Source organism: Haliotis rufescens, unplaced genomic scaffold, assembly GCF_023055435.1.
Source record: "Haliotis rufescens isolate VD_foot unplaced genomic scaffold, xgHalRufe1.0.p SCAF_14, whole genome shotgun sequence".
Lineage (NCBI taxonomy): Eukaryota > Metazoa > Mollusca > Gastropoda > Lepetellida > Haliotidae > Haliotis > Haliotis rufescens.
In genome coordinates, this window is record NW_025963824.1 from 26,822,951 (window position 1) to 26,841,287 (window position 18,337).

The 18,337-nt window shown below is 41.4% G+C and overlaps 1 protein-coding gene across 3 annotated transcripts in view; it reads left to right on the top strand.

The window, feature by feature from the left end:
* The window catches only part of LOC124131270 (probable nuclear hormone receptor HR3), a 56,258-nt gene that overhangs the window by 14,975 nt on the left and 22,946 nt on the right, over positions 1-18,337 (top strand). For all 3 annotated transcript variants that reach the window (XM_048395214.1, XM_048395215.1, XM_048395216.1), the window contains 2 exons: positions 17,140-17,225; positions 18,169-18,310. In XM_048395214.1, coding sequence (XP_048251171.1) covers positions 17,140-17,225; positions 18,169-18,310 — 228 coding nt within the window. The remainder of the gene's footprint in view (positions 1-17,139; positions 17,226-18,168; positions 18,311-18,337) is intronic.

The following is an 18,337-nucleotide window of genomic DNA, read 5'->3' on the forward strand; positions in this document are numbered from 1 at the left end:
CATGTTGTCATAATGTAAATTGTTGAAGACGGAAAACAGCTGCTTTTGCTGTATCTCGAATGTCCACAAAGTAATCTACGCACAATGTGTCACTACTCACCAGTGGCATGAAATAGGTTGATTTTTTTACGGGACTTTCTTCCATATTTGCTTTAAAGTTTCTTCTCCAATATTTATGAAAAATTGATCAATATTTAATTAGCGATTATCAATATATATGATCTATATTGATAGCCAGCCCTAGAAAATACTGTCCATTAAGTATGTCCATATGTTTATTGTCCATGTCTCTGTCCAATTTCCGTTTTTGTGAATTGCCTACAAATATATTTTCTGTGACCTTCAAACACGATAATCTTATTATGTCTTAACGTCATCAGAGCGCGAGTAGTAGCTCCCTTGGCTAATTATCAGACTGCCACGAGAAGTTATTTTGTAGTGGTATACTGTCACACTGGGACATTATCAGTTGTTTTTCTTCGGTTGTGAGTTATTGTCGTTCATATTGGGACAGACTGGCACATGATGTTGTAGAATGACTGATCAATACGACAGCTCATGATAAAACAAGTACCTATGTTCATCAGGTACTGATTTCAAGGTGGCCTGAGTCTTATCTGGAGACAAATGGCTCTAGGACATTTTTCATGATTTTATTAACTTTTGATAGTACATTCTTCTATATCATTACCCAATTTGAGAAATACCTTAAGTTCATTTTAGATGACAATTCGTTAATGTCCTTAGAGAATGAACCGATCGGAGGGGCTGGAATTTGATGTGCAGAGTTGCGTCCCTTGGAAGTGTTAGGATCTGCTGGTAATGAGTTCATCCCAAACTATACAGGGTTCTACATCATTGATCAAATTTAGCTTGTCTGCCACTTAGATCGGACTAGTGGTGTATGTAAAATAACTTAAATGTTTGGAGATAAAGATCTAGTCCCTCACGATTTTAACTCATCTTGCCCTACTGGACTAGTGGCCGTGTCTGTCCTGCTAGCATCCTATGATCCTTACTCGTAGGTTGTTGAATAGTCAATGACGACTACATGCAGTAAGATGCTCTTGTTTGGCGATCAAGCTGACATTAAAGATGCCGCTGACCCCTTTTTGGTATGTGGGGATTTGTGAGTCCATAATAGAGGGTTTCACACCAAAAATGATACAAACTGGGTGATGCCTTATGTTTCTATTAGAATGGGTTTTCTTGTTTGAATCGAAACTTAATGAAGTCGGCCATGTTCGGGCTAGTCGACCAAGTTCGGGCTAGTTGATCAAGTTCGGGCTAGTCGGTCAGGTTTGGGTTAGTAGACCAAGTTCGGGCTATTCGGTCAGGTTCGAGCTAGTTGGTCAAGGTCGGGCTAGTCGACAATTTCGGGCTAGTTGGTCAAGTTCAGGCTAGCCGACCAAGTTCAGTGTGTTGAACCAAAGCAACATTAAGCCCCACTCCACTGACTCCGTACATAATTTTCCTTTTAAAGTCCTTCATCAAGGATTAAGCATGTTAAGACTTCTTATTGTTTGTTGGTTGATTGATCTATCTGTTTAATTGTTAATGCAAGTCCCAATGATTATCGGCAGTTCACTAGATGCATTGAAAAGCAAGGCCATTGAACATGATAAAAACTGTAGAAGGACATTGTGTCAGAATTTCCTGACGATCTTTTGAACTTACAATATGGTAATATATCCTGTTAGTGCCAATTCACCCTTTACACCTGCACAAACTACAACTGATGAATCTGTTCATGCATCCCTTTTTACACAGGCGTCCTCATTATAACGCAACCTGCTCAGCGAGGCATTAAAAACCTGTAGTTGTATGCCCATTCAGACCAGAATACATACCTCATTATAAAGCAAGAGTGGTTATAGGAGGGTTGACAATGAATGTTCTTTAGAGTTAAGACATGAGTACCTTCACTATTTATCGTAGCTGTGCAGGCTTACATTGTTCGAAACGTTGGTATGCTGTGTAGTTATTACCGCAAGTCCTCATTATACCACTAAGATGGTATACAGTCGATTCAGGCCTGCACAGTCACTTATCTTGTGTCCGGGTTTCTGAAACAACCCTCAATGTAAGAGGGAAGTTCTCATATGTAATGCGTGATGGTGTCCTTATAACATGTATTCTCATTAATATGCGCGTGTATTGTTTATTGTCATGTCAGTGGTAAACAGTCAGTTCTGAAATAAATATCGGCAGTGCTCGAAACTAAAGAGGGGCTCGGGGTAATTGACATCTTCTATAATATTTCAAGGAGAGGTCATTTGTCGTGTCAAACTAGTCGACAGTCGACTAGTGGCTGAAGTACTGATTTCAGGATGAAACAATTGGTCCTAGATTTTTACTAGTTCTTGAATAATGGACTAGTCTCGGAATAATGGACTAGTCTAACTCTGTATTTTAATGTGGGACCCCTAAATCGCTGACGTTTAACATAAGGGTTATGACAAGCATGCCTTTAGTCTGCTGCCTCGTTTTGAACACTGCAAGACAGGGGACTGTTTATGGCAGGACATTTCTATTTGCCCGATGGATACCTACATCATGGGCATATTGCTTCAACAGGACATATTGCCTCAGTAGGACATATTGCTTCAGTGGGACATATTGCTTCAACAGGACATATTGCTTCAGTGGGACATATTGCCTCAGTAGGACATATTGCTTCAGTGGGACATATTGCTTCAGTGGGACATATTGCTTCAACAGGACATATTGCCTCAGTAGGACATATTGCTTCAGTGGGACACATTGCTTCAGTGGGACATTGCTTCAGTGGGACATATTGCTTCAGTGGGACATTGCTTCAGTGGGACATGTTGCTTCAATGTGGCATATTGCTTCAGTGGGACATATTGCTTCAGTAGGACATATTGCTTCATTGGGATATATTGCTTCAGTGGGACATGTTGCTTCAATGTGGCATATTGCTTCAGTGGGACATATTGCTTCCACGTGTGCCTAATGTTCCTTTCAGTGTTACAGGCTCAGAAATTTGTCCTTTGTAAACCTTTCTTCACTAGTCCTCCAAATTTGTATCTGGTCCTACTTTAACTAGATGAAGCTGTTTACTAATACTATATGTTCATTTTCTGTCAGGGGCGGTCGGGTAGCCTAGTGGTTAAAGCGTTCGCTCGTCACGCCGAAGACCCGGGTTCCATTCCCGACATGGGTACAATGTGTGAAGCCTATTTCTGGTGTCCCCCGCCGTGATATTGCTGGAATATTGCTAAAAGCGGCGTAAAACCTCACTCACTCACTCATTTTCTGTCAGTATTTCAGTTCCAATTTGCAGCAAAATTGAAGTTCAAAACTAGTTCAGAATTATGGACTCAAATGCTACTGGTCACTGACGACTACAATCATTTGTCTTCTGCTTTCTTCAATCTAGTAGCTTTGGGATAGTTGCCTTTTTGAAGTCTGGTGTTAATAATTAAGGGATCCTATGGCCCTTGAGGTTTGATCCTATTTGATTTGAATCTAGGGACCCCTCTAATCTGAGGTCTTAACATAAGGGCTATGACAAGGACACCTTCACTTCAATACTGAATTTCAAACACTAAAAAATAGGCATTCTGGTTGAAAAAAGTAACTTGTTCAAAGGACAATTTTTAATGGGCAAAGTTTTGAGGAAATGCTTATAAGTGATCAACGTTATGAATTAAAGCCTAGGGAACCATCAGTGTTTAAAGGTCAAGATTTTGAGTTCTCCAGGTTCATATGCAATAAAGAAGGACCTCCCTTATTTCAAACACTGCTTAATGCATGTGATGTTTACTGCAGTGTTTTATATTGAAAGGGGTTTCGGTGTCCTTGAGAGTTTCTGCGGTATAGTTATCTATGCACTCACTAGATCATGTGGGATAACATGAGCATAAGGACATGGAACTATTGACTTGGCTCGCCATGTACAATCTCACAACATATTTGTATCACTGTACCCGATGACTTAACGAACTACCCACTACCTGTCCACCGCAGGTAGTAAGTCTACCTGTCAGCACCAGGGACGACCCAGGCGTGATGATGTTGACACTCTACCTGTTTTCTTTACTTAGTAACACAATCAGCCAGCGAGTCGTGGGGACATGGCCACTGGCGGTCCCCTCTTGTCAAACCTGGCTGACTCTATTCATGCCAGCAACCAAGTACAGTGTCTTGCTATAGTGAACAGGGGTGTAGATATAGTTGACAACTATTTTTTAATGAGTTTTTGAGTGTGCACAAGAGGTGTTGAGCATAACATCCAAACAAATATTTACAGTTTCAAAAAGTGTACTGGTATCTTACGACTAAGGCATTGATCATTCGATATTCATTTTCTTGGAGAAGATATTATTTCGGCTACAGCTGCAAAACCAGATATATATTTTTTATAAAAACTATGAGTCTGAATATTTTTTTAAGAAAAATATTGCAACAATGTCATTTTTTTATGTCAGACAGCTTCTTGTATTTTTCAACAGTCCGAGGCATTTCTTTGTCAAGTTTTTTCTTGGACGATTTTTTTTTTTTTAATAAAATCCCCGGCCTGTCCAGAATATCAGTGGATAGTCCCTCATATCTGTTTCAGCGTGTACAAAAGGTGTTGGACTTTGTGATGCAGGTGTTTGTATCATATTACAAGGTTTAAGGGTTCAGCTGTAAATATATGCAGGGATTTTTGCAGTGTTGGAGAAAAAGTTGGGTAATAAACCTTTGCTTCCATGTGTTTTGATCCAGGTTAGAATTCTTCGCCTGTAAACATTGCTAGTCGTACAAGACTACTAAATGGATTCAATTATCAGGTTTGATAAACCCGCGAAGATCCGGAGTAGAATAGGTCTTCAGCAACCCATGCTTGCCATAAAAGGTGACTATGCTTGTCGTAAGAGGCAACTAACAGGATCGGGTGGTCAGGCTCTCTGACTTGGTTGATGCATGTCATCTTATCCCAATTGCGTGGATCGATGCTCATGATGTCAATCACTGGATTATCTGGTCCAGACTTGATTATTTACGGCGAGTGTGGCGTTAAACAACAAACAAACAAAGCAACAAATCAGGTTGGTAACTTTCATGTCATGTTACCTGGGCACTTGGGTGGTTGCTCTTATCAATCACTGGTTTAATCTGGTTCAAACTCTATTATTTACAGGCCATGCTGTGTTATAGCTGGAATATTGCAGTTGAACAAATTAAATGAGCTTTAAGTTTTCTTGATAACAAATATTTCAGAAATGATGGTTCAGTTTCATTACTTACCAGTATGTATCAGTGCTCCTGATAATGTGGGGGTAAGGGGTGGCCCAGTCGTCTAAGGCTCCGGAATTCACTGCGCAGAGTTGCGTCCCTTAGGCACGCCAGAAACCTATGATTATGGGTTCAAATCCCGGTTCGCCCCGATTATGTTTCCAGTTTTGTCAGCACCATACCCGTGCTCGTGGGTTTAATTGAAGTGGTAAACGTCTGAGACCTGCATCACTTCTGGCTTTCCTCCCACATTAAGCTGACATGCTGTGATATAACTGGAATAATGTCAAAAGCGGGGTTAAACCAAACTCACTCACTCACTCCTGATAATGTGTTGAGTCATTGAATATTTTGGACCAAACAATCCAGTGACTGACTTCATGAGCATCAATGAACGCCATTGGGATATGATGACATGCATCAACCAAGTCAGCGAGCCTGACCACCCGATCCTGTTAGTCGCCATTAGTGGCAAGCATGGCTTTCTGAAGACCTATTCTACTCTGAATCTTCACGGTTGGAGTATCTGCTCACATGTTGTCATTCACTTTGGGTATTGATGACTGTCTGTGAAGCCCATTTCTGGTGTCTCCTGCCATGATATTGCTGGAATATGGCTGAAAGATGTGCAAAACCACACTCACTCACTAGGGCTGGGACGATACCAACTGTCCGATCCAATACGTATCACGATACCTTGCTCATGATCCGATATGTGTCACGATACTTGCATGGGCTCTTATCTGTGGTATGAAAGCCATCTTTTTCATAGATAGGAAAAACTGACGATTTACAGTTGGCAGTGTCAAGTATGGAGCAATGGATGAAAATATTTACGTTTTCCCCACTCATTTTCCCCAGTAATAAGGGTTTGGTGTAACATTTATGAAAGAATACATTTAAGGTAAGAATCGATCCTTTTTACTTGGTGTGAAATTGTGATAAACACTTGGATCGAGTAGTAAAACATCGCGATCCACAGATGCATCAGTGTATCGTCCCACTATCACTTTGGGTATTGAATGTATTTTTACTCCATAGGACTCAATCTACTGGTATTTTTTAACCAAGACCTTTCAGGGGTATATATATAGTTATACCAAGTTTCCGTCTGTCCGTCCGTCCGTCCGAAAACTTTGTCCGCGCGATTTCTCTTAAACTATTCAGTGGATTCATCTCAAACTTAGTACATATAATCTTTGTCATATGGAGGGGTGCACCGGTGCAGTCAAAAGAATAGTTTTTAAATAGTTTTTATTAATTTTCCATTTTTTTAATGAATTTTTCAAACCCTAACCCTATCCATTATTTAATTTGAAACTACTGACACACTCGGCGGGTCGGGGTTATTAGTGAGCCATGCTCACTTTTGCCCTTGTTTAATAATAGTATTGTGTTCCATCTGTTCATGTGCTGCGCCAAGTGTGCCACATATCGACATGACTTAGTTGCACGAAGCGAGACTATGCACTTTTGTGCATTATTCACTGCAGTAGAGTTCATGTTTGTGATATCTGCTTTCGATCAGAAAAGCAAGAAAAGTACATGAGTTGTAATGGCTACACTGGGTAGCTACTGACGGTGTTTTTATGATTTGGGAATTTTATATTGCTTGTGAAGAGGCGACTAACAGGATTGGTTGGTCAGACTCGCTGACTTGGTTGATGCATGTCATCGATCCAAATTGCGTCAAATGATGCTCATGATGTCAATCACTGGATTGTCTGGTCCAGACTCCATTATTTACAGACCGCCGCCATATAGCTGGAATATTGCTGTGTGCGGCGTTAAACAACAAACAAATGTTATTTTGCCTGTTTATATATATAGCAAGCAACTCAAAATTAATTGTGTAACAGTGATTTATTATGCATATTTTACACAAATTGGCTGCTTCTTTACAGCAGCTAAACAAAACATGTACAGCTGAGTTGTATCTCCATGCGATCGACATAACTATAACTGTACTTTTAACTGTACCAATGACGCCTGCACCCCTTTGTTAGAATGGACTGGTCCATAATTCTGCCAGGTGGTCTGTGTATGCCAAGCCCCCTCATAAATAACTTGTAACTTTATATAAGATTCTCCGTTTTTTCAAAACACAACCTATTATGATTGTTTCACCTGTGTTCTTAATGTGAGGAAATATAGAAAATGTTATATTATATTTTGTATATTTATTTTTTTCAACCTACCAACCTAACTCCTTTGGATTTTTCAGGGTTTTTTTGGTAGTTTTTCGTTTAAAGAATTTTGGCACTTTAAACACTTTTAGACCTATGTTTCAAACACTGTCAAGGCTATGTTTCAAACACTGTTAGACCTATGTTTCAAACACTGTTAGACCTATGTTTCAAACACTGTTAGACCTATGTTTCAAACACTGTTAGACCTATGTTTCAAACACTTTTAGACCTATGTTTCAAACACTGTTAGAGCTATGTTTCAAACACTTTTTGACCTTTGTTTCAAACACTGTTAGACCTTTGTTTCTCCTTCAGGATTATCCACTATTATCCTGATTTGTTAAAAGGAATTCCTGTGTTATTCCTGTCCAGATCTGTGACAGCTGTTTGGACTGACCGCTGCGTACTTACGCCAGATTTAATCATTGCTGAGAATAACATCCACTACATATTGGTAGACAAGGAGGCCATCTTGTGTCTTTTCATTACTAATCTTCACTGCACTGCAGAGAACTAGTTTTGTGAATGTGGTTGGTTTTGGTTTTTGACATACCGTATTCGACGTAATAAGCGCTCCGCTCTAATAAGCACCCACGGCGATATTTGCTAATATATTGGCTAGTGAACAATCCAAATTAGCACCCCTTCCGATTGATCAATGTACACAAGACTTATTTATTCGTGTATAATACGCACTCGTGTGTAGTATGCACCCTTTATTATGGGAAATTAAATTCTGGAAAATATATCTGTCGTGTATGATACGCACATACTTTTCTTTTGTATCATTTCAGGCTGTCAGCATAAACTACGAAATTTACAATCTTTTAACTCTTTTTTTATTTTCTCACCAAAATTATATTCAAATAAGAGCCCCCTATTTCAAATTTTTAGAGCGCCCCGGGTGCTTATTACGTCGACTACGGTAATCATCATCCGAGAACTATTCTCTGAAACAAGCATGGATGGCCCACTACTCCAAGTTGCTGCAATTTTCTGTGCAGTTGTGTTTGTTTGCTAGGTGGGTTTGAATCTCGATTCACCCCTGATTATGTTTCTAGGTTTGTCAGCAGTTTATTGTGAAGATCCGGGGTAGAATAGGTCTTCAGCAATCCATGCTTGCCGTAACAGACAAGAGGCAACTAAAGGGATCGGGTGGTCAGGCTCACTGACTTGGTTTCATTGTATCCCAATTGCATAGATCAATGCTCAGTCGATTAAGACTCGGATTAATTACAGACATCTGAATATTGCTGTGTGCAGCGTTAAACAACAAACATTTGTTTCGCCAAAGTGATAAATGTCTGAGACCTGCATCACTTTCATGCCAACACACTATGACTTACCTCAAATACTGTTCAAAGCAGCGTCAAACCAAATCCTACCACAAATTTTGAAAGAACATGATTTTGATCTAACTGCGCTAAATCTAACATTTGAAACCTCACCCTAGTGACGCTACGAGTTAGGTTCCAAATTCAATTTAGCATGCTTAAATCTACTGGTGACCCCACTCTCTATTTAAAAGACGGTTTGTTCATCTCCGAGGAAACCTGTTATGTAACTATGAAAACATCCACAAAAATTAGATTCTTATAGACAAATTCACCGGCAAAGCATCTCCATACGCATATCTGCTCATGCTGACCATTTATCCTTCCTCCCAACACTAATGGACAAAGCTGACCGCACGATGACCCATCGTTGCTATTATTGGCTAGTTTGTATAGCTGCCTCGACCACTTGCTGCCAGGCAGTATAGCTCAATATTACGCTGTCATGCAGCGTGATAAATTTGTTATCGCAATAGTGCCAGTATTGAATGCTTCCTCTTTCGCTTTAATGGTTCTCTGGGTTCTAATAATGAAATAACCATAATCACCATTATCATCAGTTACATGGAATATTCTGTGGACGTGATTGTTTCTGTTGTTTCAACATCGTGTGCTTGTTCGTGACAGGATTTATTGAATGCGAGTAAGAACAGCACTTGGCTAGTCATCTGGGGGTTCGGTCACAAGTCAGAACCTTGTTTCTGGTAAAATTATTTGTTGTTTAGTATGCTTAGAAATGAACATGTTTACTCCACTAGTCCTTATAATGAAAACATTTAACAAAACCCTAAAAATGGCAAATTTCTACTTGTCCTTATGATACCTTTACTACTGGGCAGTTTGGCAAGGACTACAGGACTAGTGCCAATTTCTGACGCTGACCCCCTTCACCACACCACACCACACCACACCACACCACACCACACCCCCTTCACCACACCACATCACACCACCACACCCCCTTCACCACACCACACCACACCACACCACACCACACCACACCCCCTTCACCACACCACACCACACCACACCACACCACACCACACCCCCTTCACCCCACCACACCACACCACACCACACACCCTTCACCACACCACACCACACCACACCCCCTTCACCACACCACACCACACCACACCACACCACACCACACCACACCCCCTTCACCACACCACACCACACCTCACCACATCACCGCCACATAACATCACACCCCCTTCACCCCACCTCATCACACCACCGCCACATTTCACCTCACCACACCCCACCTCACCACACCCCCTTCACCCCACCCCACCACACCACACCACACCACACCACACCACACCACACTACCACCCCACCCCACCCCACCCCACCCCACCACACCACACCACACCACACCCCCTTCACCACACCACATCACACCACCACACCCCCTTCACCACACCACACCACACCACACCCCCTTCACCACACCACACCACACCTCACCACACCGCCGCCACATTTCATCACAACCCCTTCACCCCACCTCATCACACCACCACCACATTTCACCACACCACACCCCCTTCACCACACCCCCTTCACCCCACCACACCACACCACACCACACACCGCACCACACCACACCACACCACACCACACCACACCACACCACACCACACCACACCACACCACACCTACAGTATACAGGAGGATGTTTTTCGTGGTGGTCACTGCGTGGCCTTCACTACTGATTGGAATTGACTGATGGGGAAGGTTGTTTGTCGGGGATGTTGGCAAGGATGTAGCCTATGCTGTTACTGTCGAAGCTGGCTTGATGTATGTGCTGTAATTAGATCATGTTACAAACACCACGTGGTACGACTGCCGCACAAAGTGTGTTCTGAAAAACAGGCTGGATGTATGGTTACTTGTGTCAGAGTTCGGATTGTAGTTGGCGAAACAAGTTGTCATCAACATTTTTGTACAGAATGATCATAATAGCTACAATACAGCGTTAGACATTGGCACTTGTCCTGTAGTCCTTGCCGATCTGCCCAATAGTTAAGGTATCATAAGGACTAGTAGACATTTGCCATTTTTAAGGGTTTTGTTATATGTTACGATTATAAGGACTAGCAGCGTTTGATATTGGCACCAGTCCTGTAGACCTTGCCAACTGCCATGTTATCATTATGAGGACTAGTGGACTAAAAATCTTAGTTGCTACCGATACAATAGAGGAAATTTCTTTTTGACCCAGAACTCATCATGTGCCAAACATCATGTGCCAACAAATCCTGTCTGGTAGCCTGAGCTTGTTACTTGACATCACAGTGGTAGAAACTAACATTTTTAGTCCACTAGTCCTATAACATATAGCAAAACCCATATAAATGGCAAATTTCTACTAGCACCCGTGAAGATTCCGGGGTAGAATAGGTCTTCAGCAACCCATGCTTGCCGTAAAAGGCGACTATGCTTGTCGTAAAAGGCGACTAACGGGATCGGGTGGTCAGGCTCGCTGACTTGGTTGATGCATGTCATCGATCCCAATTGCGTTGAACGATGCTCATGATGTCAATCACTGGATTGTCTGGTCCAGACTCAATTATTTTACAGACCGCCGTCATATAGCTGGAATATTGCTGAGTGCAGCGTTAAACAACAAACAAACAAACAAACAAACAATACTAGGCCTTATGGTACCTTAACTATTTGGCAGTTTGGCGAGGACTACAGGACTAGTGCCAGTTTCTATCGCTGCATCATTACAGTTGATTGTTACTGATGATGTGTGGATAAGCTGACTTTTAGTGGACCGGCTTCTGGCCAATGGCTGCATATGTAAAGGGGAAATATACGAAGAAATTTCTCTTTACCAGACAGATTAAGTTAATTCTTTTTGGTGGCGAGTGGCAACTATTTTCCCCGGGGCAGATCAGGTTGGTGATGTGTCAGTTGATTTTGTTAAGATGGATAATACATGCCAATAATTATTGAAATGACCCATTAGGGTTCAATTAAACTGGTGCCCCTCTCGAGCTCACCTGGCTCTGTGAGCTGTTGGGACTCGGTAATCTGTGGGGGTGCCAGGCATGAAGATGGCAGTGCCGTAGAGACCACAGTAGAGACCTCCACGTAAGCTAAGTACAGTGGACTATGTTTAAAACGAACATGCTTTTAACGAACTGACAGGTGTAAGATATTTTTCATCCTTGCCATTTGTTGTATACATGCTGCAGGGATAATTCTAGGTGGGGCCTTGTGCTTTTAGCCCCTAAACTCTCTCTCTCTCTCTCTCTCTCTCTCTCTCTCTCTCTCTCTCTCTCTCTCTCTCTCTCTCTTTTTGATACTTTGGGTCAATGAATATAAATTTGCAAACAACACCTTTCATGGAAGGTATTTAATAATCTATTTCTACTACTTCTAGTCCACAAAAGTGATCTGAGTTGCCATCTACCTTGGCTTCAGCCACTACTCCGAAGCCTGAGTCTAGTAAGATTTGTTCTGGTCCAGAAAGACAATCACAATACTAGTTCATAAACTAAAACTGAAATAATCTGAAAATAATGCCAAAATACTTTTTTGGGCACAGACTGTAGTCCACAAGGAAATACCACTGGTCACTATCTTCAGACCAGCGGACAGTTTTCAACCTGTGGGTCGCGGGGTCAGGCTGATTGTCTACAGGTGGCCATGGTATTGATGAAATATTGCTGATTAGCGTGTATAACAGTTGCTCCATTGATTCAATTTCATATTTAATAATCAGAACTATGCAATTATGATTTATATTTCGGTTAGGCTATACACATAGAATTATATGCTGTGTTTGTCGGATTTGCTGTTTTTGTCAGTGAACTCTAATGGCATGGACGCTGTGATATAACTGGAATACTGTTAAAAGCGGCGTAAAACCCAACTCACTCACTCTAATGGCATGGCATGTGCAGCTTGGAATAACATGCATCTCAGACATGGAATTGGAATTCATTATCAACAAGAAATGCATTTTTTTTCAAAACACAACATTGCTTTTTAAGGGAGGGAATATACATCAGCTACAATATTTGTGGGGGAACATATTTCTCTGTGTAGAGTTGTATCCCTTAGTCTGGGCAGGATCAGATGATTGTGGTGATGATCAGATGATGATTGTCACGGATTCCCGCTGGTTTGTCAGGACTATTAGCGATAGAAACTTAACAGTTTTAGACCACTAGTCCTTATAATTATAACATATAGCAAAACCCTTGAAAAGGGCAAATTTCTATAAGTCCTCGGACACCTTAACTATTGGGCAGTTTGGCAAGGACATTAGGATTAGTGTCAAGTTCTAACACTGACTATACCTGTATTCAGTTGTGTCATCAAAGTGGTAAATGTCTTAACATCTTCATCCCTCCACGGGAGGCTGACAAGCCATGCTATAAATGTAGCACTATCCAGTCAGCCAATGTATACGACTAAGGGACACAGCTCTCTCACTGACTGATTAGGGATAATTAAAATGTCGAATGAAAAATGTGTGTTGGCGATAACTGGACCAGGTCCCTCTGACACAAAATAATATGTGAAGATCGTGACTCCCATACTTCAATAGTTATTTCCTTGGACAAAGGGAAAATGTTGCATGTAATTTAGGAAATGTTATGTGTATGTGTGTGCAAAATATGATACAGTCCTGAGGCCAATCTCACGTATAATAAATCACCAGTGCGTTGTAACACAGGGTTAGAAACTAACAGTTTTTGTCCACCACTCCTTATAATGGTCACATATAGCAAAACCCTTAAAATTGACCAATTCTAGTCCTTAGGATACCTTTACTATTGGGCAGTTTGGTAAGGACGACAGGACTAGTGCCAATTTTCTAACACTGTAACATCACTGGAAAAAAGTGATTCAGTAAAGCAACTTATCAACTTATCATGGCCTTAATTTTCTGTCCGTGTTTATCACAAACCAGGATCTCGTACCTTGCGAGGAAATTAAATAATGCCGGACTGACACATGTGGCTGGTTGTCTGTCATCGGCCATATGTGACCACACTGTGGTGTTGTGACAGTTTGTACATTTCCTGGGTTCGTACATACACTGTTGGTTGCAGGCTGTAACAATGGGGGTCAGGGTATACGTACATTCCTCACAGATGGTCCTCCTGGGCGTTTGGTTATAGATTGATATATATTATATAACAAATTCTTTATTAAATATCCCAGTTCAGCAATAGAAATAATAATTTTAGTCCACTAGTTCTTACATAGATAACAGCAAGCAAAACATTTAATAATGGCAAATTTGTACTACCGTATTCGACGTAATAAGCGCCCCGCTCTAATAAGCGCCCACGGCGATATTTGCTAATATATTGGCTAGTAAACAATCCCAATCAGCACCCCTTCCGATTGATCAATGTACACAAGACTTATTTATTCGTGTATAATACGCACTCATGTGTTATATCACCCTTAATTATGGGCAATCAAATTCTTGAAAAATATATCTGTCGTATGTAAACATTTCAGGCTGTTTGCATAAACCACGAAATTTACGATCTTTCAACTCAAAATAATATTCTAATAAGCGCCCCCTATTTCTAATTTTGAGAGCGCCCTGGGCGCTTATTACGTTGAATACGGTAGCTCTTATTTTACAGTCAGTGTTATTAGAGGTGAGGTGAGATAAAATGGGGTTTAACATTGTGTCCAAGATTATTGCACTTATATAGCAATGAGTGTGTCTGTCTGTCTGTCTGTCTGTCTGTGTGTACTAGTCCGGACTGATGCCGATTTATAGAGCTAGCTCACTGAGATACCGTGCTTCAGTTTAACATAAATACCCCACTCAGACACAGTATACTGACTCCGAGCTGACCAGTCCTTGTTTTTAGGCCCTTAATGCCGAGTGCCAGACAGGGTAACAGCAAGTACTACCTTTTAACATCTTTTGGTATGACGCGGCCGGGGATCAAACCCCAGAACTTTCGCTCTCCGGGCGGACACTCAACAACTAGACCACGGAGGGTTGTCATACAGAAATTGGCACTAGCCCTATTGTCCTTCCAAACTGCCCAATAGTTAAGGTATCATAGGGACACCTTTGTCCACAACAAAAGGTGTCACAATCATCTATTTGAGGCTAAGAACTTACCAATAAACCCTCCTATGTCGCTATGTCGCTATGTCGCTAGTCAAGCAGTCCTCTAACTCGCAATAACCCTTGTGGCAAGTGCAACTAGATTCTACTTTGGGCGTTGAGGGTTTATAATACAGTTTCTGGAAGTTGCCTGGTATCAAAACGCTTGATGTTTTCAAGTACCTTTCCTATTTCTATATCTTTGGATTTTGGTTCTCAAAATCTGCTTACAAGATACTATGCTTTGATGTCATAATTTAATAGTGGTACTTAGTTTGTCAACAATTTAAGTTTAGTTATGTAAACCACTGGTTGGAAATTATCAGATGACCATTTGATTTTAACTCCTTCAATCCTTGTTGTGGTTAGTTGTCTATTGTCTTCAATACAGATATGTCATTCTCATCCATCTCAGTGTCTTATGCTACCGATGCATGTCATCGTATCCCAATTGCGTGGATCGATGCTCATAACGTCAATCACTGGATTGTCTGTTCGAGACTTCCTATTTACAGACCGCGGTCATATAGCTGGAATATTGCTGAGTAAGGCATTAAACAACAACAAACAAACAAACAAACCAAACAAACAAACAAACAACCCTCAATGAGCCTCCTGTTTCTTTCAGGACATTTAACTTGAAAATTCATTTGATTTTGAAAAGAGGAATTTAAAAAAAATGTTTTATGAGAAAGCTGAAATTTGTGTACATGATAATCGCTATGAGTGAGTGAGTGAGTGAGTTTGGTTTTACGTCGCTTTTAGCAATATTCCAGCAATTTCACGGCGGGGGACACCAGAAATGGGCTTCACACATTGTACCCATGTCGGGATTCGAACCAGGGTCTTCGGCGTGACAAGCAAACGCTTAACCACTAGGCTACCCGACCGCCCCAATCGCTATGAGCAGTTGGAGGTTTGATTGATGTGTCATGAACGGCACAACACTCTGGCAGTTGTAGATGTTGCTCTCGAAAACACATTTTTCCTTGAAGTTCCTTTTAATATGAAGATAAATGTGTCATACTTGCTCAGTATAATTGACGCTAGTCATGTGGTCCTTGCCAAACTGCCCAATAGTTAAGGTATCATAAAGACTAGTACTAGGCCTGACGTGACCCGTAATGGGCCGTCCTCAGATCTTTGTTTACCCGTAATGGGCTGTCCTCAGATCTTTGTTTAGCCGTAATGGTATGTCCTCAGATCTTTGTTTACCCGTAATGGTATGTCCTCAGATCTCTGTTTACCCGCAATTGGATGTCCTCAGATCTCTGTTTACCCGTAATGGTATGTCCTCAGATCTTTGTTTACCCGTAATGGTATGTCCTCAGATCTTTGTTTACCCGTAATGGTATGTCCTCAGATCTCTGTTTACCCGTAATGGTATGTCCTCAGATCTTTGTTTACCCGTAATGGTATGTCCTCAGATCTGTTTACCCGCAATTGGATGTCCTCAGATCTCTGTTTACCCGTAATGGTATGTCCTCAGATCTTTGTTTACCCGTAATGGTATGTCCTCAGATCTCTGTTTACCCGTAATTGGATGTCCTCAGATCTCTGTTTACCCGTAATGGGCTGTCCTCAGATCTCTGTTTCCCCGAAATGGTATGTCCTCAGATCTTTGTTTACCCATAATGGGATGTCCTCAGATCTCTGTTTACCCGCTATGGTATGTCCCCAAATCTTTGTTTACCCGTAATGGGCTATCCTCAGATCTCTGTTTACCCGTAATGGTATGTCCTCAGATATTTGTTTACCCGTAATGGTATGTCCTCAGATCTCTGTTTACCCGTAATGGTATGTCCTCAGATCTTTGTTTACCCGTAATGGTATGTCCTCAGATCTCTGTTTACCCGTAATGGTATGTCCTCAGATCTTTGTTTACCCGTAATGGTATGTCCTCAGATCTTTGTTTACCCGTAATGGTCTGTCCTCAGATCTTTGTTTACCCGTAATGGGATGTCCTCAGATCTTTGTTTGGCGATAGCGAGAACTAGGATCTGAATTATATGAGATTGCAGCAGATGTAGACGGACACATCAGGCATAGACCAACATGGCAGATGTAGACGGACACATCAGGCATAGACCGACACGGCAGACGTAGACGGACACGGCAGACATAGATGGACACAGCAGACATAGACGGACATGGCAGACAGAAAAAATACAAAGGGAGGATTTTTATATCTGTGCTTTGTGTTCCAGTTCCATTTCACAATTACAAAGTCTTGCCGAACTAATTATTTTATTTTATTTTGCAGCCCAGATTGAAGTCATCCCGTGCAAAGTGTGCGGGGACAAGTCATCGGGCGTTCATTATGGCGTTATCACATGTGAAGGCTGCAAGGTAAGTCCAAACAGACCCATTGCAAAAACTGGGGTTCCCCAACCGTATATTACTGACCTCCAGAGCCCTTCATTGTTACAGGTGATGGATCAATTATCCCTTTGGGAAGAAATCATATAAAAGATGTCAATTGTTTCATCACCCATGAGGATCTAATAAATTGTATTGATTAGTCACCTGAGACAACCAGAAATTGATTTCCGCTTTTGGGAAGATAAAGATTACTGTGTAAGTGAACACATTTCTTGATATCCAGATTAATTCTTAAGTCTTCCTCCCAAGGCAAGGGAGATAACTGACTATAAAAGTCCAGTTTCCACCCTTGCTGAACTAGGCTGGAAATTCTTGGCTCAATTGTAGCGCCACAAGTGTTTATTAGGAGTTATGTCCCTTCTGTGCCCCTCCTACTGACCAATCAGAATCCACCTCTGATATCACTTGCATTTGCTTCAAACAAAATGGCGGCGCCCAGTCAAGACGATCTGATCGATGATCAAAATATATGTTGTAATGAAACAGGTCTTACCTTGTGAAGTGCATCAAATCATGTGAGCACCTTGATTGAAAACGTGAATAGATTAGTGAAATCCATGTTGTTTACGAACAGGATGTCAATTTCGGTACGCGATTTTGAATGGACTATGCATAGACTCATTAGTCCAGCCAAAATATGACTCCATAATTGCAGCCTAGTTTGGCAAGGGTGGAAACTGCGCTTTTAGAGTTAGTTAGCTCCCTTTGCCACGGGAAGATGTTCTTAAGTTGGATTCAGAGATTGGATCCTGAGTCTTGAGTTTGGACCTTGAGTGTAGACCGAGAGATTTGATTCAAAAATTGCATCTTGATTAGATCTTGAGTGTCAGATGGGGTCCTGCCATGAACACATCAAACAGGTTATAATGAATGATTTAGTATGTGTCAGTTTCTTTAATATATTTTCCAGGGTTTCTTCCGGAGGAGTCAGTCCGGCCCAGTTAACTACCAATGTCCTCGAAACAAGAACTGTGTAATAGACAGAGTCAACAGGAATCGGTGTCAGTACTGTCGACTACAAAAGTGTATAGCACTTGGCATGTCCAGAGATGGTGAGTTGCTATAGCAATGAAGATGCT